Source organism: Ailuropoda melanoleuca, chromosome X, assembly GCF_002007445.2.
Source record: "Ailuropoda melanoleuca isolate Jingjing chromosome X, ASM200744v2, whole genome shotgun sequence".
NCBI classification, from domain to species: domain Eukaryota; kingdom Metazoa; phylum Chordata; class Mammalia; order Carnivora; family Ursidae; genus Ailuropoda; species Ailuropoda melanoleuca.
In genome coordinates this window covers 16,428,935-16,452,362 of record NC_048238.1, presented here as the reverse complement: position 1 = coordinate 16,452,362, position 23,428 = coordinate 16,428,935, and the positions used below count along the sequence as shown (strand labels likewise).

The 23,428-nt window shown below is 41.6% G+C and overlaps 1 protein-coding gene across 8 annotated transcripts in view; it reads left to right on the top strand.

Annotated features, from left to right (window-relative positions):
• MAP7D2 (MAP7 domain containing 2) overlaps positions 1 to 23,428 on the top strand; it is a 115,175-nt gene that overhangs the window by 63,737 nt on the left and 28,010 nt on the right. For 2 of the 8 annotated variants that reach the window (XM_034649444.1, XM_034649443.1), the window contains exons 1-6: positions 1,236 to 1,491; positions 2,324 to 2,422; positions 4,708 to 4,818; positions 6,676 to 6,798; positions 12,617 to 12,771; positions 15,152 to 15,276. In XM_034649444.1, the coding sequence (XP_034505335.1) occupies positions 1,395 to 1,491; positions 2,324 to 2,422; positions 4,708 to 4,818; positions 6,676 to 6,798; positions 12,617 to 12,771; positions 15,152 to 15,276 (710 nt within the window). In that variant the 5' untranslated portion in view covers positions 1,236 to 1,394. Of the gene's footprint in view, positions 1 to 1,235; positions 1,492 to 2,323; positions 2,423 to 4,707; positions 4,819 to 6,675; positions 6,799 to 12,616; positions 12,772 to 15,151; positions 15,277 to 23,428 lie in introns of those variants that run through there. The other 6 variants (XM_034649446.1, XM_034649445.1, XM_034649449.1 and 3 more) reach the window with 6 other exon arrangements.

Here is a 23,428-nt window from a genome sequence, read left to right as displayed (position 1 = left end):
ATAAGGACAGGAGTTTGCTAGGAAATGCACATTCATGATTGTAGAGTCTTAGCCAAAAACCAGAGCAAATAAAAATCTGAGATTCACAGGAGAGAAAAAAAAAATCCCCTTTCTCCTCAGAGGTCCCTGGAGAGGCCATCTCTTAGCAAAGTGCTATTCAGGGAAAAATTATGCAGAAGCCGAGATGTGGATAATGCTCATCCCATCCCTCTGGTATAGACAAAAGGGATGCAGATACCCCCTAAGTGACCTTTCTGTGTTTCTAGTAAGTGAAATAAAGGAACCTTTCCCTGATTCTTAAGTCATGGTTATGTAGTTGGTGCTGCCCTAAATTAATTTTGTTTGCTTTTTATTCAAGCCATGAGAAAATAGTTATCTTTTTGTTTTGGAGTTGGGCTAGGTTGACCCCATTTCCTTGAGCACCTCAGGGTTGGGTTTTATGAAGCAAAAGGGCGTCAGCATGTACCTGTTTACCTTGTTTCAGGCCTTGTCCAGTAGAGGCACAGAGAGGATTTGGTATTTGCAGTGTCATTGGGGTGGTGGGGAATGCAAAATTAGAACAGCTTCACTCCAGTGCCAAGGAAATATTTGCCAGCATTCAGACACAAGTTTATGAAAATAACACTTTGGTTAACACAGGAGAGTGCTTTTAATAAATGCTCTGGTAAGGGAGAAGACTGGTTGTTGTTGTTTTCTCTTCTGGCTAAAAACTGTTTAGTTCCTCCTCCCCTCCTCCGATCTAACTCTTGAGAATGCATAGATGCTTTATTTTATGGCTAGAAGGTTCTCTACTCTTGTCTCTTTTAAATTTTGAAATATGCAGCATTATCCCCAGAATACTATGTAACAGGAAAATGTTACAATGTAGAAAACAATTGATTCCCCCTTAAGAAGTTCTAAGATGAAAATGAGGCTTGGTAAAATAGATCTCAAAGCTATGTATTACCCCAAAAAGTTATGCTTAGGGCTATAGAAATTCAAATTAGATTTCAATTTAAATTTTCTCAAATCAGAATGCTTTATGCTTTTCTAATAGAGAGAATGCCTTTGGTTCCAGAACACAATTCCAGTTCTACTCAATGAGGCAAAATGGTACTCGAGACAGGCCTGAAGGAGTTAATGCTTGTCTGGCATTATTCTTAAACAAATCAAGGCCTGGCTGCTGCAGCAGCCCGTCCCCTGGGGCTGGAAGCCAGCACTAGCTGCATTGTTTACTCTCCACCCACTAAGATCTCGCTAGTGTGGTGGAGAGCACGTGTGCCTGGGTTTTGGATGCTGAGCATTGAGAGCCCCATTTGGTGACTCACTCTGGGCACGGAAGCACAGCGGCACAGTGGGGCTGGGTGGTTATGTTACTCTCCCTTGTGTGAACTGGGCAGGAGCGGCTGGAGGCAATGATGCGCCGGTCCCTGGAGCGCACACAGCAACTGGAGCTGAAGAAGAAATGCTCGTGGGGAGCTTCACTGGCCACCGGGCCTGGAGGTCGTGATGGTGAGTATATGGCTGTCCCTGCATTGCAGGGCCCCAGTGGGAGATCATGGGGCAGACAGCACATTGTGAGCACGGGCTGGTGCCCACTGGATCTGGGCATGCTTTGTAGTCATCTGCAGATACCTTTTCTCAGATGTGATGCCACGCTTCCTGTGTATGCGTTTCTCATGAAGGGAGTCTGTACATTCTTTTTGCTGGCAAACAGCAGTTGACACAGTGACTGGGCTTTAAGGGAAAGCAAAAGAAAAGCAAAGAAAATGAATGCAGAGCCTGGTTAACCAGATGCACCTAGCTAGCCTAGCGATAATCTGATTTCAGGGAAGGTCAAATGGCAGTAGATTAAGTCACTGCTGTACCATGGCCCCAAAGGGCTGAGCAGCGTTTACCCTCCAAAAGGGGCTGGGGTTTTTCCCTACTCATTATTCATTTTTGTTGCTCTTTCAGTTTTGTTTCAAGGTGACTTATTTATTTCATTTTCCAGATCATACTCATCTTTAAATTTTCAAGTATTTAATATGTGGACTGTTAACTAGTCTCTGGGTGGCCTTTCTCTCTCTTCAGTATCTTCGTTTCTGTGATCTTGTCATTCTGTTACATAGGAGTTGTATGCTAGCTCTTAGAACAGATGGGTTCTGTGTGTAGTACAGTTTTTTGACTTTGCTGTATTGTGCTTTTAACCTTTTGTCAGTGAATATACTTCATTTTTTTCTTTTTGAGAAGTCAATAACCCATTTCAGCTACTCTTTCTAATTACCTAATTAGAAACTAAAGTCAACCAGAAATTGGGACTTTTCTCTTTTACCTCTCTTTGCTCTGATTTTTTGCTGTGTAGGTGAATCAGAAAATACCCCACCCCCTCCTCTAGGTTTAGCAGCCAGCACCCTCCCTCCGGACCCAGGGACCACTGCCACCGCTGCCGAGTCCACCAACGGTATATCTGAGCTTCACCGTGCCATGGCGTTTTGTGATGACTGTTCTGATCATTCCCCTCCATCACTGTGTCTGTCTCAAGTGCTTTTACAACTGATTTCTTAGACTGACCCCTTAGAACTTTTTTTTATAGAAATGTGAATGATGTGCCTATATTCCTTTGTTCTTCTGTCATCATGGAGGTGTGCATGCCTTACACCCTAGTGCCCTAGAGACATTTCATCCTTAGCTCACTAAATTCTGCCTTGAAAATCTTGTCAGTGTCTGACTTTTGTGCATTTAGATCTTCAACACTCTCATTAATTTTTGGTTTTGGGCATTGTGTAGTAGGGTGTTTGAGTCACTTCTGATGACCAAAAACCTATACTCTTAGAGAGTTCTGGGTATTAATGTGATGGATTCCTGGAAGAGGTGTTTGAGATAAAGTGGTAGGGAGTTTATCGGTACTAACACTGGGAATACAAACAAGGAGATAAGTTTGCTTTGTTCTTGATTTTCTCTCTCTAATAGGCTCTTTGTTTTTGGATTCAGGCCTGGGAATTTCTTAGGGTCTAGAACAAGAGTGGAATTAGTAAAACTTTTCTCCCAGTTAATAAAGATTTTAGAAATTCAATCTGTCTGTGGCTGGCAAAGAAAAAACAAGATGTAAAAGGGATGCAGTATTTACCAGCAGTACAGGTCAAATTACAGCAGTAGGAATAAATATCTCTGGTTTCCAGCATTCCTTAGACAGAGAAAAATCCTTATTGGTGTTGCTGAGTAGCAGAGAATTTGCTCCGTGGGCCCGATTAGCTGTAGTGTGGTGCTGGTCTTCCCCGAAAAGAGAGGTGCAGTAATAGATTACCCCTTGGGAATCACACCCAGGGCTTGGGGCCAGGGTGAGGCAATCAAAGTACTTGACTTGGGCATACAATTTAAGGGAAGACCTTATCAAGATGAAATAATATTTGAATAAATCAAAATTAATGCAGAACAATCCATGATGAACAAAGTACCAAATTTCCAAAGACAAGTACCATACTGAGCCAGCCATATTGGAGCATGGGACAAAAAGGAGAGATGTGTACCCCTTTACACATAGTTTTATGTAACTTCTACTGGTGAATTTTTTTTTTTTGGTAAAGTAGAAAAAATGCTGAAAAATTGAGTAGGTAAATTAAAACTCACATCATTTTAAATTTAAATATTTTATTTATACCAAAATAGAATTTATTGTAATTTCGCTTCAGCTTAAGAGAATTAAAATTTATCTAAGATTGTCACTTGGTCAGGGGCGCCTGGGTGGCGCAGTCGTTAAGCGTCTGCCGGCTCAGGGCGTGATCCCAGAGCCCCACATCAGGTTCCTCTGCTGGGAGCCTGCTTCTTCCTTTCCCACTCCCCCTGCCTGTGTTCCCTCTCTCGCTGACTGTCTCTCTCTCTGTCAAATAAGTAAATAAAATCTTAAAAAAAAAAGATTGTCACTTGGTCAGGACATATTGTAAAACACAGCAAATTTCTCATTTGGAAACAAGATGAGAGGAATAGATTTTGAACATAATTAGTGATGAGTTTGCTTCCTTTAAAGCCAAGGGTGCACATCTTTCCTTTTGCTTGAGGCTTTGATATGGCTTGACAGGGCATTATCAGCACCTTTTAATTTGCTGTGATGGTTTAATTGATAAACCAATCTAAAATAATGGCTGGAAATTAAGAATACCAAACGCAGGACCACCTGTTAAAATTCTAACCATAAATAGTCACAGCATTAAAAAAAGGGCTATTGTGATCCCGTCTCTTGAGAGGAGAAAGAAATCAACTGCTAAAAGTTGTTCTGCTTCAAATACAGCTACTTGGCATATCATATTACTTCTTTCTCCACCCTGAGCCGGTAGATAACCTCAGAAAAAGTCTGCTTTCAGCTCACCCAGCCTCAGACCATAGAACATTTTCCAGTGGTGATTTGTCTCTGGGTCCATATTGGTTTTGTTTTTGTGTAGTCTGAATATGCTTAAAAGTCCCTGGACACGGGAAATGATTTACCAGTGGGATTAGCATGGCTTTAGTTGAACAGTTGAGTGAGGCTGAATATTTGAAATTGAAGAGAAGATCTTGCTGAATCAGACTGATGGCTGCCGTGGCCTGGGCATTTCCAGATAGGCTAAGTGCATAGCAGGATGATGGAAGCCATGTGCTGGGCCACAGCAGTTTAGGAGGCGTGTGGATGAGGACAGGAAAAACACTTTGGGATATATGTTTTTCAGTCTATAGTGGTGTGAATACCAATGTCTTTAATGCGTTTCTCTGCAGCATGTGACAAACTTTCAACATCAACCATGAATTTGCCAAAGCAGATGGAGCCTCCCATGAGTAAGCGCCTGTCTTCATCCACCGTGGCAATATCCTATTCCCCAGACCGAGGCAAGTGAACGTGTAGACCTGGTCTCTGTGGTTTTCTTCTTTCTAGTGTGAGCGTCTTAATATCAGTCTTTGTGAGAGCCCCTCTTGAGCCTTCTGCAAATGCCTCAATTATTTGCATTCAGCCTTGTGGTCTGAATGTGGGAGCCCCAGGGCCTCACTTAATGGGACTTTGGAAAGTGGCATCACTCTTTAGAGCCAGTTTGTTGTTGAATAGGTATAGGAATTAATGCTATTCTTTCAGTCTGAAAGAGATTATTCCATTTTCCACAGTGCAAGTAGGAGTTAGCCTGCCCTAGAATTAATTGACCAGTGGGCAGATATGACTGTTAAAAAAGTAACTGCCTGGTTATTGATGTTATCTACTTGATTAGCCAGAAACAGCAGAATTGATTATGCGGAGATAGGTGGAAAACTTAGATGTATGAAGAAAAAAATGGGACTCTGCTGTTGTTTGTGGTTTGTAGGCCTGCACAGTTCTGTTTTGAAAACAGAAGTTCAGAGCTAATATGAAGCCTTTAAAAGGGGAAAAGGATGGGTAGCCTATTCCGGCACTCATTTTGAGGTGGAGGATGATATGCATAGGACACTTGCTGGTTCCAGAAACTGAATAGATTTAAAACTGCTCATGTTCTAATAGAGGCTCAGATAAGTTACCAAAAGTATGAATTTATACCTTTCAGAGAAGGTAGGTTAAGGAAGAGAGGGAAACGCTCCATGCATTAAATGTGTATTTTCAAAGAACACTGTAGAAGTGTCAGCTGCCTGTGGACTATTTAACAGGTCAGGCATTACCATAGGGGCAAGCAGGCGAATGTTTGTGACTTTGAAGAGGCCAGCGTGCCTTTCTGGTTGTTTTTCACTGGCATTGACCTTACACCTCCAGCACAGAGGCCCGTCATGTGTGTCAGAGACCCCATAAGTGTCAGTGTTGCTGATCTCTAATGCAATTCATGGTTGAGCTGAACATGGGAAACCTTGAATTAATTGAGAGCTGAATGAGAAGACATCTACTTGCTTTTAATTCTATATGGCTTTTCCATAGTGAGCATATTCCATCTGTTTTCATTAATTCACACGGTTACAAATTGAGGTTAAATTCATATTTGCATTGATTAATACATAAAGATACCAGTATGTTATTACATATTGTTGGCAACTGAGTTATCTGCTTGTGGATTATAAATTGAAAAATTTTAATTCCCGAACTCTTTACTGGCTAATGGGTACCCAAGAAATTCAAAGTAATGGAAAAGTTAATCCGTTACCATATAATACATTCCAAAGCCATCAAGATGACATTTCAGTCGCTGTATTTTAGATTATGATTACTGCTACTTCCATTAAAGCTGATGATTAGTTGGCTATTTTTTGTTTTTGTGGTTCTTATTTAATTTTTGCCCTTATGTACATGGAAAAAGTATGAACAGGTGCATATTTATACATTAACAAAATCAGCGTATAATGAAATGTTTTTTAACAGAGGACCTTAAAGTGTTTCATAGGAGTAATCTTTTCTCAATGTTAGATCTACTTGGTGAGTAAATGGTTTCTTGAGTCCATATTACATCTTGGGAGATGGGCTAATTCTCTTCAAGTGATACAGGTAATATTGTGATACAGCATATTGAATGAGTTCTGGCACCCTAAAAGAATTAACGCACTCTCCCAAACTCCAAATGACACATTGTTTTATTTTACTATGACAAACTCCAGAGCCATCCTTTGCTAGAATATTTTTATTTTCCACATTCATTCTGCCACCCAAAAGTTAATTTGCATCATACACTGTGTTGTTTTAAACATTTTATTTTGTTTTAATTTTGCTTTTTAAAATTTTCATTTGATTCCATCCCTCAGCTCATCGCACACACCTTAGTCCCATGGAAACCTTTCTTGTTATGCGACTGTTGACACCTACACAGGCTTCTTTAGCCAGAAGCAGAAGTGCACTCATGCTCTCTGAGCAGGCCAGTGACTCAGGTAAAAGAGGCCAAGCTGGTGACGCTGAGGAAAATACCCAAAGTGGTGTTGGTCGACCTACAAGTTATTCCTGAATTTTTGTATTTTGTTTCCCATTTGCTGACTTCGTGAAATGTCTTCAGTGGTTAATAACATTTTCTACCAACCAGTGTTTTGCTGTTACTATGTTTGTTTTTTCTTTTCAGTGTCACAGAGGTGAGTAAATTATTTTTGATTGAGGGCATGTGGGTTAGGAAATAGAATCTATTTCATGAGCTGTAGAGGTTAGTAGATTTTCTTAAAGAGATGATTTGGCAAAGTAGCCTGTAAACCACAGTCTCTGGGTTCCCATAACCAGATTTACCACTTACTAGCTCTTACCACTCTGGGTAAATTAATTAACCTCTCTAAGCCTCAGTTCCTTTTTTAAAAGATTTATTTATTTGAGAGAGAGCAAGAGCAAGAGAGCAAGTGCAAGCACACACTTTAGGTGAGGGGCAGAGGGAGAGAGAGAATCTTGAGCAAACTCCCTGCTGAGTGTAGAACCCAAATTGAGGTTTGGTCTCATGAACATGAGATACATGGCCTGAGCCAAAATCAAAAGTTGGACACTTAACTCTCAGAGCCACCCAGGTGCTCCTAAAGCCTCAGTTTCCCTATCTATAAAATTGAAATACTTTAAATTGTCATGAGGATGAAATGAGATAGGACAATGATTGGCACAGTAAGAGCTCAACAAATATCTAGAGCCTTGCTGCTCAAGGGGTGGCCCATGGACCATCAATATTGGTATCACCTGGGAGCTTTTGAGGAAGACAGACTCTCAGGCCCCAGCAGACCTGCACACTGAAGTCTGGAAACTCTGGGCCACACTATCAAAGCTTTTTCTTGACTAAATCAGATCAAACTGTCATGGCAAGATTAATGAGGGCTGACATTCTCTGTTTGCATATTAGCAACACTGTGTCCACGTTAAAGCAGGTCTAGTCTTAGTTCCCAAGACAGTGTGTTCACTTAGATAACATGTAAATGACATATAATCCTCTACCTACTTCTGACTAGTTTTTAGAAACAGCCTACTAGTTTGAGTAGTTGTGATATTCCCACAAAGATGATATACAGATGGCCAATAAGGATGTGACAAGATACTCAACATCATTACATGAGGGAAATGTATATGAAAGCCACAATGAGATACCACTTCACACTTACTAGAATGGCTAAAATTCAAAGAGAACTGAGAAAATAGTAAGTGTTGGCAAGGATGTAGAGAAATTGTAGCCTTCATACATTGCTAGTGGGAATGTAAAATGATGTACTCACTTTGGAAAACAGCCCGGCAAGTTCCTCAAAAGGTTAAACATAGAGTTACCATGTGACCCAGCAATTGTACTCATGTATAGAGCCAAGAAAATTGAAAACACACAAAAACTTGTCCCTGAGTAGTTCTTAGCAGCATTAGCTACAAAGTGTAAACAACCCAAATGTCCATCAACAGATGAATGGATAAACAAAATGTGGTCTATCCATAAAGTGGAATATTACTCAGCTATGAAGAAGAATGAATTGTTGACACATGCTATACAATGAACCTTGAAAACATTAGGCTCTGTATAAGAAGCCAGACACAAAATGCCACAAGTTACACAAGTCCATTTATATGACTGGTCCGGAATAGGCAAATCCAGAAAGACAGTAAATTTGTGGTTGCTAGGAACTGGAGGAGTGGGAAAAGGGAACGAATGCTTAATTGGGTACAGGGTTTGTTTTGGGAGTAATGAAAATGTTCTGGAATTAGACTGTAGTTATGATTGTACAAACGTTAATATACTAAAAACCACTAAATAATACAGTTTTTAAAGGGTAAATTTTATGGTACATGAATTATCTCCTAACCAAAAAATTCATGGGAATTAGGAAGTATCCCCCTTTTGAGAACAAGGAATGTATCTGGAAGTCCCCAAGACCATTTACAGGATCACTGATTCTCAAGGAGGATTCCTAACTATGATTTATTATAGTGAAAGTCTACAGAGCAAAATCAGCAAAGGGAAAAAAGCCATGGGATGAAGTCTGGGGAAGTTCAGGAACAAGCTTCCAGAGTCATCTTCCAGTGGAGCCATACAGAGCACATTCCCTCAGCAATGAGTTGTGACATGTATGAAGTGTTACCTACCAAGGAAGCTTATTAGAGACCCAGTGCCCAGAGTTTTTATTGGAGGCTGGTGACGTAGGTACCCCTGCCAGGCACATACCCAAATTCCAGACCCTCAGAAAGAAAGCAGGTGTTCAGCATAAATCGTTGTTTATACCAACACTTAGGCACAGTGAGCCACTCTTATCAGTTAATGGTGGGAGCTCTCCTGGAAAACAAGTTCTCTGATGCCAGGGCCAACCTTGTAAGCTGGCTTTTCCAAGGACAGCAGTCAGACCTGCTGTGTTGTTCTTTTCTTTTCTTTTCTTTTCTTTTCTTTTCTTTTCTTTTCTTTTCTTTTCATTTCTTTTCTTTTCTTTTTTTAAGGATTTTATTTATTTGAGAGAGAGAGAGGGAGAGTGAGCATGAGCAGGGGGAGAGGCAGAGGGAGAGGGAGAAGCAGACTCCCTGCTGAGCGTGAAGCCTGACTCAGGGCTCAATCCCAGGACCCTGAGATCATGACCTGAGCCGAAGGCAGATGCTCAACCTACTGAGCCAACCAGGCGCCCCTTCTCTTTTCTTTTCTGCATAGTCCATCCCGTTGGTCTTTGGCAAAGGCACCTTTACAGCCGAATTATCATCAGCAGGATTCCACACAGCAGGTTGAGGCTAACCTACAGTATTGACCTCAGTTACGCCCTTTAGAGATTCTGGACTAAGCCAGTTAAAACACAGACCATTAGCCATAAAGGTCTGTCTTAGAAAGCCAGGTGGGTTCCTCCATGACTCTGTATATGAACTTTTTTTTTTTTTTGTAACCTGGCCCAAGGCATCAGTTCATGCCCAGCACAACCTGGCCAGTAAGATGAAGCTGTCCCAAAGCCTTCCAGGGCTGAGGCAGTATCACAGTAAATCAGAACAGAAATCCGAACACACACCCAGGGAGTATAATCCCTGAGGACACATATGTCCCCTGGAAACAGTTTACACTGTTCAGGCACCCAAAGCAGGACATACATTGGCCAGGCAGTACAGACCAACAGGGCCCCCATTGTGTCTTTCCCCCCATGGTTCCTCCCACCCCACGGTTCTCAGTCTGGCGCAAGGAATTCAGTTCTTGCTTTCAGAGGAACTGCTTGAGGTAGTCAGTTCCAAACAGGTCTGTCAACAATGTGAGTTCATCACCTGCTGAGTTGTGGGCGGCATATGGAGGTGGTCTTTAGGGACCGTGCAGGAACTGGCCTTCCCTGAGGCTCTCAGTCACATTATCATCTGCAGCCTGGGCTCAGCAGTCCATGGGAATCCGAAGTGCTTACAGCAGCTGGTGCAGGCAGCACAGTTTTTCTTCAGGAAGAGGGCAGAGTTCCTAGGAACAGTTCTGGAAAACAAAGATCCTGAATGTCCTTCCCATCCACTGCACCACTGCAGGTGCTAGATTTTGTTGGGTTTTTTTCATTGTTATCAGTGTGTCCCATTCAGTAATCAAGACTTTACATTTTCTCAATCATCCTCTTCTTTTAAAATGACCTTTCATAAGGAAGGACTGAATGCAAGAAGGACAAGAGCTTTTTACAAAAAAAAAAAAATTAACCAGAAAGACATATCATATTCAGAACAAAATCCTGAATTTTCAAAAAAATTTCAGGATAGGTTTGCATCAACTGCCATTTCTGTAGTCCCATTCATTTATCCAGTGAACAGCCTAGGGAAAAAGCAGTCCCTTTCTGGGGACAGGTGCATTGCCTTCCTGAGGTGTGTGTGTAGCAGGAGAAAGGGAAGGAAAGCAGAGTCAAGCTCCTAGTCCATTGTTACAAACTGCACCCATCCCAGCAAGTCAAATACCGGAGATCTTGTTAGCGGGTGTTGAGTCTGCTCGTCAGGGGTGGGTGAAGGGGTCATACTCCCTGTGAGTACCCTGTCCTAGCTCGCAGCTGCAGCAGGAATCACAGGTTAGGAATGTAATTAGGCTCTGCATCAGAATTAAGAGCTGTCCAGCAGTTCCATGTCAGATGGTCCCATCAGGGAATGAGCTCTTGCCTGCGAGCATTTGTCTGTGACTGAGACGGTACTACCGGTACAACGGGTTAGTGCCCCATGGAGGGGTGTTCCGTATCTGTAATAGAACTGGGTTGATTTTTAAAACTCCAAACGTGTATCTGTCTGGAGGCTCTCTTTTCATGTGTCCCTTTTTCCAGAGGCTCCATTATGCAAAAGTCATAGCAAAAATCATCAGGTGTGGAGGTTTGTTCCAGTTCTAGTACTTAGAGTTTTAAATTCCTGCCAAATTACTGATGGTAAAAAACAAGGAAGTTGTGTCCCACTCCCACTTGGAGGAGAAAACAAAAACCAAAGACATTACCTGGGTTGTACTTGTCCCCTCACTTTAGCTAGCATGGCCAAAACCAGCCAGAGGATCCAGCAAGCCAACTCTTGGAGTTGGATGGGTTATCTTCAAATACCATAGGTATTTTACCTCTTGCAACAGACAGCAGCTCGGTTGCTATTTGATATGGTGGCTGACTCCATAGCCACCAGGCACCAGAAGGTCATCATCCTCCATCCTTTGGCCTTTCTTTTTCAAACACTGCTTTACCATTTGTCCATGAGTCAGGGTCATTCTTTTTTTTTTTTTTAAAGATTTTATTTATTTATTCGACAGAGATAGAGACAGCCAGAGAGAGAGGGAACACAAGCAGGGGTAGTGGGAGAGGAAGAAGCAGGCTCATGGCTGAAGAGCCTGATGTGGGGCTCGATCCCAGAACGCCGGGATCACGCCCTGAGCCGAAGGCAGACGCTTAACCGCTGTGCCACCCAGGCGCCCCGAGTCAGGGTCATTCTTACAGTTCCTGCTTCTGGTACCAGTTGTGTCACGTTCCCCAAGACCAGCCTCAGTTCTGGTGATTTGCTAGGAGCACTCGGGACACTGAGCATATGGTGGCACTCACAGCTGTGATGTGTTAGAGTAGAAGCTGCACAGCACACCTGCAGAGGGAATTGGCACACGGGCGAAGTCCAGAGGACACCAGGTGCAAGTTTCCAAGAGTCCTCTCCCAGTGGAGTCACACAGGACGTGCTTAATTCCCCCAGCAACGAGCTGTAATAACACATGTGATGTTGCCAACCAGGAAAGCTCGTTAGAGACTCGGTGGCCGGGGTTTTATTGAGGGCTGGTCACGTAGGCACCCCCTGCCAGTTACATACCTGAATTCCAGACTCTCAGAAGGAAAGAGGATCAGTCATGTTGTTTGTACTTACAGCTTAGGCACAGTGAGCGACTCGTCAGTTGATGGCAAGAACCCTTCTGAAATCTTAAGTTCTCAGGTTCTAAGGGCCAGCCTTGTAAGCAGGCCTTTCTAAGGACAGTTTTCAGGGCTGCTATGTTAACTCTTTCCTGCACAAGGAAATTGACATTTAGAGAGGTTAAGTAACCTCCCCAAGGTGATCTAGCTATTTGGTAACAGTACTAGTTCTGTCTGATTCCAAAGCCCAGACTTTGAACTCCTGAAATGAACTGGACTGTTGAGCATGGAGTATGGAAATCTTTCAAGATAGCATCTATTCTGTATATACTAGAAAAATATGGTGGTATTTAGAGATTGCCTATGTTACATTTTAACAGAAATGTGTTCTTCCCAACTCCCTCCTTCCCCTACTTTTTCCATCTGTGCTCCCTGTCTCTTTGGCTGTGATATTATAACTCTCTAGTATCCCATGCCTGTCCTCGTGTAGCTCCTGCTGGCCCTCTTAAATCTTCTTACAAGTCTTCTCCCACTCGGAGTGCTGAGAGGAAGAAGACTCCATCTACATCTGGTGTAGGAGATTCTGGGAAAGGAGCCCCTGCAGGAGCGGAGGCCTCTCCGGTAGGTTTAAACCCACTCTCTCACCCTTGGGACGGGTTTATTTGACAGTATGATTACTCCCTGTGCTTGATTGGGGGTCTCTGTTTCCATCAGTCTCTAGAGACTGCTGAACTGGTAGATTTGGTTTAAAAATTCACTCATGCTTTGAAAATCATTTAACTTTTTGCATATTCCTAAATCTGATTGCCTTCAAGCAAATTCCTAAAGACCTTGTCCTTGTTATAGCCTGCCCTCCAGGGGACAGGAGTCAGAAGGAATGTTCTGAGTGTCTTCGTTCTCCTTTAGAGAAGGATACCAATCTCGCCTCTACAGGCAACTAGAACTAAGGTTCTAGGTCAGCCTTCAATCCATAACAGCGGCCTTTAAACATTTTTGACATCATACTGATACCATCAGTAAAACAAATGTTGAAGAAATACTCCCAATTATGTGTATTTATTTAGAAATTATACATTGCATGCTACTTTTTTTAGTTATCACTTGATACGTAAATAAATCACCCCAAACCTTAGCTGCTTAAAACAAATGTTTATTACCACACTGGTTCTTTGGGTCAGAAATTGAGGATGGCTTAGCTGGGTAGTTCTGGTTCACGGTCTTTCATGAGGGTGTGGTCAGCATGATGGCCAGAGCTATAGTCATATGAAAGCATAGCTGGGGCTCTTCCAGAATGGCTTGCTCACATGACTGCTGGCCTCAGTTCCTTATTGGAACTGAGCTCTCTATAGAGCTGCTTGAATGTTCAAATGACATGGCAGCTGGCTTCCTCCAGAATGAGAGATCCAAGGCGGGGCGGGTGCAAGCATGCAGGGGACAACTGCAGCACCTTTTGTGCTTAAATCTTACATGTTACCCACCATCATTCTGCCATATGTTGTTCCTTAAAAATAGGTCACTAAGACCAACCCACCCTCAAAGGGAAGGGAGGAGCCATCAAATGACGCGTGGACTTGTTTTAAGACTGCCACATTACTGTACTATTGGGCATTTATTTTGTAACACTGTATGTATTTTTAAAATCCATTGTGGCCCTGAGGTTCTTACATGAGAAGTGAATGTGTCAGACCCTTGGGTTTTACTTTAGGGTCAGTTACTGTGGAAGGGGGCTAAGGTATGTGTGTGCATGGGGCAGGGGAAAGGAAGGTTTTAAAAGTGCAATAGGGAGAGAAGGGAACCACCCTGTTGACCCCCCCCCCCGCACCACATGCCAGGCACAGAGGCTGTGCCTCCTGCCTCTTGCATAGGGAGGCCATAGGGACAATGTATAGGGACAGGTGGTCCCTATGGGGCTGTAGTCCCCATCACACCAGGTACACTGTTGGAGTCCACAGCTCACTGTCTTGGGTGTTAACCACATTTATACCCACCTGTAGTTTTTTTTTGGGTGATTATGTATTTTTGTACTCTTCCCATTTTTTTTCTTTTTTAAGCTTTTTTTTTTTAATTCCAATACAGGCATACAGTGTTATATCACTTTCAGGTGTACAGTGTAGTGATTCAACAATTCTATACATTACTCAGTGCTCATCGCGATAAGTGCACTCTTACTCCCCTTCACTTTTTTGACCAATCTCCCCTCTCCAGTAACCACCAGTTTGTTGTCTGTATTTGAGAGTCTGTTTTTTTGTTTCTCTTTTTCTTTCTTTGTTCATTTTTGTTTCTTAAGTTCCACTTATGAATGAAATCATGTGGTATTTGTCTTTCTCTGACTTATTTCACTTAGCATAATACTCTCTAGATCTGTCCATGTTGTTGCAGATGGCAAGATTTCATTCTTTTGTATGGCTAATAGTCCATTGAATATATACCACATATTCTTTTTTGACATTTATGCCACATACTCTTTATTCATTCATCAGTGGACATTTGGGATGCTTCCATAATTTGGCTGTTGTAAATAATCTGCAATAAACATAGGGGTACATACATCCCTTCAAATTAGTGTTTTCATATACTTTGGGTAAATACCCAGTAGTGGAATTACTGGATTATATGATAGTTCTATTTTTAACTTTTTGAGGTGTGAAATGATAGTTAACGGTGGTTTTGATTTGCATTTCCCTGATGATGAGTGATCTAGTTTCTGTATGTCCAGAATCATAATATGGTTCTGTTGTTAGCTTTTTGCAAGATAGGAGTAGGAAATGTTTGCATTTTGAGGCTGAAATTTTTTTTTTAATTGGATGACCTCAATATTGACCACCAAATTGATGACCTCATGGTGCTTTCCTGCAAAGGTTCCATTATAGGAAGCACTATAGCTTCATATGAACCCTTCTGGAAGAAAGCTGTGCATCACTTGCATCTGGGTTTTTTTAAAAGAAATTGTAGAGTATTGCCAGTGATGGGCCATGGCTGACCTATTCTGTGTCCTCTTCAGACAGAGAAGATGAAGAGGGGCCCTCGAACAACTTCTGTTCCCAGTGTGGGCCTTGGGTCTCCTCTGAGAAGATGTGAGTTTCCAGGAAGCATTTCTAAGAGGTCATCTTCTCCAGTGACATCCAAGTAAGTATCTTTTTGCTTTGCCACAGTCAGCCAGTGAAAGCGATTTGGTGGGGCTCTGTACAGTGCCGCGTGTGCTTCCTGCTGCCGCATGAGTCGTGGCCAGCCCTAAGAGGCGAGCAGGAGGAATACTGGACCTTGAGTTACCTCATTTACTCTCTCTGTATCTTTTGGATAAATGCTGGGCTCTTCAGGGGTTTGTTGCCTGGTAAGTATGAGACTCTTATTTACTGAGATGATCCGTTCAACATTTTCTCTTTAGGTCCATCAGTTCCATTCTGCTTTTCTGACATTCTCTACCTGCATCTAGAGTGAGGTGATTGCATTGTGCTTGGGTGCTCAAGCTCATGTACTTGGGCACTCACTCTCTCCCTCGTCTTTCTCTTCAACAGAGAGGCAATAATAAGTTATCAGCCGCCTTCGGCAGTATGTTGTTGTTGTTTTTAAATGAAGCCATTATATTTTTTTGTTAAGCATTGCATGAACTCACCAATGAAACTGTTTCACTGAAAAACAAATTCACACTGTGTGACCACTCTTGTAAGTCATTAAAATATTTTATTTATTGTAACTGACAAAATGACTCAGTAAATAACTCAGTCTAGCAGAATGGAATCATCTTCACCAGTACTGAGAGAGAAAGAGAAATATGATTTTAATTTGGGGAAATAGGAAACTCTGTAGAGAATCAGTTAAGACTTGTTCAGTGCATCAATTTGTTTTCAGAGACCATAGGATAAAACAATTTAATGAACACTTGGGCATTTGTTAAAAATATTTCAGAGTAAAAAAATATTTCAGAGGGACATCAGCTCTTTTTTTAATTTGTTGCTTTCTTTATTTTTTTAAAAAAGATTTTATTTATTTATTTGTCAGAGAGAGGGAGAGAGAGCGGCAGGCAGAGGGAGAAGCAGGCTCCCCGCCGAGCAGGGAGCCTGTTGTGGGATTCGATCTCTGGGACCCTGGGATCATGACCTGAGCCAAAGGCAGACGTTTAATCGACTGAGCCACCCAGGCACCCCTAATTTGTTGCTTTCTAACAGGGACTTTTTCTCTGTTATTATTTAGTTCAGAGAACATATGGTTTTTATAGATTACTAATACCTGTTACTGATATATCTGTCTTCTATAAGGAAAATCCTTACGTAACATATTGCTGAATTAACAGCATCAAGTTTTTGTTTTGTTTTTAAGTCCATTGTGTTCTTTCTGTGCTCCTATTGCCTGTCTTTGTTTATGGCATTGCTGTCTTGCAGAATCTGAATCCATTAGGTGGGCTGTAAGGTCTCTGTCTTATTTCTGAGCCTATATTCACATGTTACTACTCTGGTGTTAGGGTGGGACATTACTACCTTTTCCACCAGAGAGAAAAGCCTATTCATGTTGGGGTTTTTCCAGATTACACCCCTCTTTTTCATAGATACTGACTCATGGTCCCTGCATGGAGAGTAACTGGCAAGTTTCATCATCATCGTTGTAAATTTCACTAAGGTAAACTAAGGGGGTTATTCCCCTCTGTAGAGATGAGAATTCAGTTTTTGGAAGCAGGCTCACGGTGGCCTCTGTGCTATTTCTTTGATGTTGAAAATCTTGATGGTGTGTTTCAGGAACTATTTTATATTTTTTTAATTGAGATACAGTTGACAGATTACATTGTGTTAGCTTCAGGTGGACAAAACAGTTCAATATATGTATACATTATGAAATGATGACCATAATAAGTCTAGTTACCATCCATCACAGTACATAGGTACAACATTTTTTTTTTCTTGTGAGGGCTTTTAAAATTTATTCTCTTAGCAACTTTCAAATATGCACTACAGTACAGTATTATTAACTAGAGTCACCCTGCTGTACGTTACATTCCATAGCTTACTTATTTTATAACCAAAAGTTAGTACTTTTTGACCCCTTTCACCCATTTCATCTACTCCTACACCCCGCCCCCGGCAACCACCAGTCTCTTCTCTGAATCCGTGAGCTTGGTTTTGTTTATTTTTTAGATTCCACATGTAAGTGAGATCTTACAGTGTTTGTCTTCATCTGATTTATTTCACTTAGCAAAATGAATACCCTCAAGTTCTGTCCATGTGTTGCACATGGCAAGATTCCATTCTTTTTTTATGGCTGAATCATATTCCATTGTATATATATGGAGCTATTTTATATTTTAAAGGTCACATCATCTAAATTTTATAAAAAGCTCATTCTGACCAAAGAGACTTAGACAAAATCCCAGACTTTTTTTTTTTGAAGATTTTATTTAGAGAAAGAGAGTGCCAGAGAACGGGCAGAGCAAGAGGGAGAGAGAATCTCAAGCAGACTCTGCACTGAGTGTGGAGCCTAATGTGGGGTTTGATCTCACAACCCTGAAATCATGACCTGAGCCAAAATCAAGAGTTGGACGCTCAACTGACTAAGCCACCCAGATGCCCCCAAATCCCAGAATTTTGAATGCAGTTCAATTTAGGGAAATTTTTAAAATTTCCCCTCCACATGGAAGAGTAATGGGTACCTAATAGGTGCTTTGTAAATATTTGTGGAATGAATGAATGCAAGTCCCTGTGCCCCGTGTGCTTCAGAGAACCCCCAAATGAGTGAGAACAGTTTCCATTTGAACAAACCCCAAGTGAGGGGAGAGAAAGATGGTGATGAAGCTGAGGACAGTTGCAGCCTAGCCCAGAGAGAGTTGTCCAGCTAAACTGCTTATCCCTCAGAACTCGGCTCAGCTGTCATTGTCTACAGAGCCGGCCAAAACTGAACTCACCCCCTTCTCTGTGCTCACTGAGCCTCATGTGCATACTTAGTGCCTCCTCTGTGTCCAGCATTCTCAGCCCGTGGGAAGCTTACCTGACAGTGAATGACAATTATAACATCAGGTGGTGAGAAGTTCTATGAAGAAAAATAAAACCAGATCAGATGACAGAGAGTGGTGGAGGGGAGTAGTAGCTAGATATGGTGGTCAGGGAAGGCTTCTCTGGGGAGGTGACATTTGAACAGAGCCCTGTATGGAGTGAGGGAGCAAGCAGGCCATGTTGATCTCTGGCTTCTTGCACTGTACCATCTGTTAGACTGCTGGGAGAGTGGGGACTGATTAGATTTATTGTTGCACAGTAGCTGCTTAGTGTGTATCCATGTGACAAAAACAAGAAGGGAAGTAGAGGGGCGCCTGGGTGGCAGAGTGGTTAAGCGTCTGCCTTCAGCTCAGGGNTAAAAAAAAAAAAAAAAAAGAAGAAGGGAAGTAGAGCCTGGGGGGCAGGAGTGGATTGGCTGGTGGGTATGGGCAATGCTAGGACCATTCCTGTCCAAGGACTCTGGCCCTTTGCCTCCTCTTTCCTTCTGAGCCATTCGTTGTTTTTTTCTCCCACTGATCAGTTCCTTAAATTTTCTCTTTTCTGGGCTGTGTATTTCTCCTGGGAAATGCTTGAAGGATGAGGGATACTGGCTTTTACAACTGTACTACAGCATATTCCTGCTACTTCGGCAAAGAAAAATTAATGGAATGACCTTTCTTTTCAGAGCTCTATGCATGCCATCCCTAGTGCAGGCAGGAAAAATAGTAAACTCTAATGCAGCTGGACTTCTTGTATATTGTCAAAAGTACCGGAATCATTCTCTCCTTACGAAGTGCCCTGGGGACAGGAGTTTGCTCCACTACCTCTAAATCCGAATGACCAAGTTGAGAGGCCTAAGGAGAAGCAAACATTTCTTGATTTTAAGACATTCAAAGATAATTTCTCCCCAGGTGAAAATTAATGGCTGAACTGCAGTGGTTATGAACCAGGTCTGAGAAATGTGGAAAGTCAGGTAGACTGTAAATAAGTTCTGAAAATTCAGCCAAACTCCACAGCAGTGAAAAAGAATGGATTGCAGCTTCCCACAACCAGTGGGTGGATCTCAGGAACATAATGTTGAGCAGCAAAAGGAAGTTGTAAAAGAATATCATCAGTGACATTTATATTGAGTTCCCAGATGTGTAAAACCAGCATGTTTTTAAGAATATGAATGTGGTAAAATGATTAGAAAAAGTAAGAAAATGGTAAACATAAAATTCAAAGTAATGATGGCCTCTGAATGGGAAGTGGGGGAGGGGGCCAGGGAGGGGCCAGGCGAGATTCCAGAATATTTATAATGTTTTTCTTTGGAACTAGTTGTTAGCTGTATGGGTATTTGTTATGTCATTCTTCATACCTTTCCTATTTTAGAAATATTTTTTGTATATTCAATATTGAAGAAAGAAAAAAAGAAACCTTTGATTTTTTAAAACGGTGTCACACACAAAATCCCAGTCAGAGTGGCATTTTCAAACATCCCTCTGTGCAGACCAAGTGTGTGGGATCTTTAAAGCATACTGGAAGCAATGTGGCTTTGAACGGTGGTTTAGTTAGTCCTTTTGAACCCCCATCCAGAAACTCAAACAGGTCATGTGATAAATGACTCTGACAGTGCATTGTTCTCCTCCCGGATCTCAGATAAATTAAGCCACTGTTCATGTCTGTGCATATTAATGGCATTGCTCTTTAAAGCGTTCAAGTTTATTTCCATTGTTTGCATTGTTGGGTACTTGCATGGGTTTTAGAAAACTAGCTTCAGCAACACTCTCAAAGATGTGGATGGAGCATAGCTTTTTTCTTGTAACCTAGAGAGAGGAAATCAAGTGTGGCCATGTACGTTTGCCCTGCCTTTGAGTGTTGGTGCTCCCTGTACTCCTAATTCTTCAGTGTGAAATGTTTTCTATTGGTTTCAGGTTTTTAGAAATATATTCTAAGTCACTTTGGTCATTTTGATGGGGAATATTTCAGTTACCTCTTGCTGCTGTAATAACCCCCCCCAATTAAGTAGCATAAAATAACAATTTGTTATTAATTCTCACAGCTCTGTGACTTGGGCTTACCAAGAGGGTCTCTCTTGGGGTCTTTTGTGTGGTTTTTCTGAGATTTGGCTTGGGTTCACCTGGTGGTTCTCACTCGGGGCCTTCCACCATAGGTTCAGTGTCACCTGGGGCTGCAGTTACCTGTCTTGAGTGAGCTGGAAGTCTGAGATAGCCCATTCACCTGGCTGGTAGTTAATGCTGGCCATTGGCTTGAGCTCAGTGGGGGCTGGGAACCAGAATAGAATGCGTACACATAGCTTCTCCATATCACTTTGGCATCTCACAGCATGGCACTGAGTTCTAAGAGGGAGTGTTCCCAAGAGAAAGTATCTCCCAGACCAGGAAGGGGAAGCTGTCAAGCTAGTTAAGTACTGTGCCATGAATTGGCACAGTTTTCCTTCTCTGCTGTGTTTTATTGGTCAAAGCAGTCAGGCCAACTGAGATTCAGTGGGATGGAGAAAGAAACTCAAAAGATCATGTGGGATTGGAGGAGATATTTTTGTGATCATCCTTGGAAAATACAGTCTGCCAAAGATAATTACTTCGAGAGATAGCTTATACCTGAGATCAGTTTTGTGTTAGGAACCTAGGTTAACTTTACTTTATCGTGCATTTTGAGAACCAAAACAGATTTTGGTTTGTCCGCATAAGGGAAAAAATTAAGACCAGGTTGTCAGCGTGGCCCAGAATAAGTACCTCCCACTCAGAATCATGGGCTCATGGAAGGTTCCTGGAGCCAGCTGATTCCTTCAATGGTTGAGGATGTTTAATCAATCATTACTGGGCATCATTGCATACATTTCCCTGGTACATATGTGGTGTGGTTACGCCTGCCTACGGATGAGAGTCTACAGGGCCTCTGTATTGACAATCTGGCTGTTGTTTTTGCCACCACCATTGTTCTCAGATAGGCTTTTACATTCTTATTTGAACATTTTCTTGAAAAGGATAATTGAAAATGTTAAGTTATGCTCCCTCCTCATAGCCATACTTACACATTCACCCAGTCTATAGTCCGGTATTTTTTCAGTTTTACTAGAGGATAATTTGAGTTTAAACCATTTTTTTTAGTTTAGAACAATTTTAAAAGCCTTTTTATTTTTTATTTTTTTAAAGATTTTATTTATTGTTTAGAGAGCACTAGCACAAGCAGGGGGAGAGGCAGAGGGGGAGGGACAAGCCGACTCCACACTGAGCTGAGAGGCCGACGCAGGGCTCCATCCCTGGACTCTGGGATCATGGCCTGAGCCTAAGGCAGACCTGTAACCAACTGAGCCACCCAGGTACCCCAAAAGCCTTTTTATTTTTACATCCTTTCACCCCTACGGAAGAATTACAAGATTACACCAAAGAACCCCTGTAACCTTTTCATCCTGTTAATGTTTAGGCATATTTGCTTCATCATTCCCATCCCCCCACTCACTTTCATTCACTTTCTATGGACACACTCTCACACACACACAGAATTTTCCCAGAACCACTTGAGAGTAAGTTAAAGACATCATGACCTTTTACCCCTAGGAATGAAGACATTATTTTTGTTTAACCACAGTACAATTGTGAAAATCACAAAATTTAATTTTGACATGTTATTGTTACTTAATTTATAGTCTATATGCAACTTTTGCTGACTATCTCAGTGAGATTCTTCATAGCATTTTTTCCCCTGGTCTAGGATCCAACCCTGGCTCCTACATTACATTTAGTTGTTTTGTCTTCTTGGTCTCCTTTAACTTTGAACAGTTCTTCAGGCTTTCTTCTTCATGACCTTGAAATTTAAAAAAAAAAAAAGTTTGGAGAGAAACGTTTCCAATGTCTTTATTTTTTTTAATGTAAATACAGTTTTTTAATTTTTTAAAAAATTTTTAAATGATTTTTTATTATATTATGTTAGTCACCATACAGTACATCCCCGGTTTCCGATGTAAAGTTCGATGATTTCATTAGTTGCGTATAACATCCAGTGCGCCATGCAACACGTGCCCTCCTTACTACCCATCACCGGTCTATCCCATTCCCCTACCCCCCTCCCCTCTGAGGTCTTCAGTTTGTTTCTCATAGTCCATAGTCTCTCATGTTTCATTCCCCCTTCTGATTACCCCCCTTTTCTTTATCCCTTTCATGACCTTGAAATTTTTAAAGATTTTATTTATTTATTTGTCAGAGAGAGAGAGAGAGAGAGTGCACACCAGCAGGGGGAGCAGCGGGAAGAGGGAGAAGCAGGCTCCCCACCGAGCAAGGAGCCTGACACGGGTCTTGACCCCAGGACCCTTTGACAGTTTTAAAGAGTACAGGCCAGATGTTTTGAGGCATGTCTTTCAATTTGGGTCAGTGTACTCTTTCCTCATGATTAGACTCAGGTTGTGCATTTGGGGTGAGAATCCCACAGAAAGCATGTTGGTTCTTTCTCAGTACATCATATCAGGAGGCCAGGATGTCAGGTTGTTTCATTACTGGTGATGGTAACTTTGATCACTGGGTTAAGGTGTTATCCACAAGTTTCTTTGGTATAGAATTGCTCTTTTCAAGTAATGAATCATGGAACTTTACGTCAAAAACCAGGGATGTACTGTATGGTGACTAACATAATATAATAAAAAAATATTATTATAAAAAAATTTGCCACTTTATTTTTTTTATGTTAATTAATTGAATTTAAATTAAAAAAAAGAAATATGCAAACAATGAAATATCTCTAAACATTTTGTATAATGGGTTTTTTTAAATCAGATATTCTTTTTTTTTTTTTTTAAATTTTATTTTATTATATTGTGTTAATCACCATACAGTACATCCCCAGATTCCGATGTAAAGTTTGATGCTTCATTAGTTGCGTATAACACCCAGTGCACCATGCAATACGTGCCCTCCCTACTACCCATCACCAGGCTATCCCCTTCCCCCACCCCCTCCCCTCTGAAGTCCTCAGTTTGCCTCTCACAGTCCATAGTCTCTCATGTTTCATTCCCCCCTCTGATTACCCCCCTTTTCTTTATCCCTTTCTTCCCCTACCGATCCTCCTAGTTCTTATGTTCCATAGATGAGAGAAATCATATGATAATTGTCTTTCTCTGCTTGACTTATTTCACTTAGCATTATCTCCTCCAGTGCCGTCCATGTTGCAGCAAATGTTGAGAATTCGTTCTTTCTGATAGCTGAGTAATATTCCATTGTATATATGGACCACAGCTTCTTAATCCAGTCATCTGTTGAAGGGCATCTCGGCTCCTTCCATGATTTGGCTATTGTGGACAATGCAGCTATGAACATTGGGGTGCATAT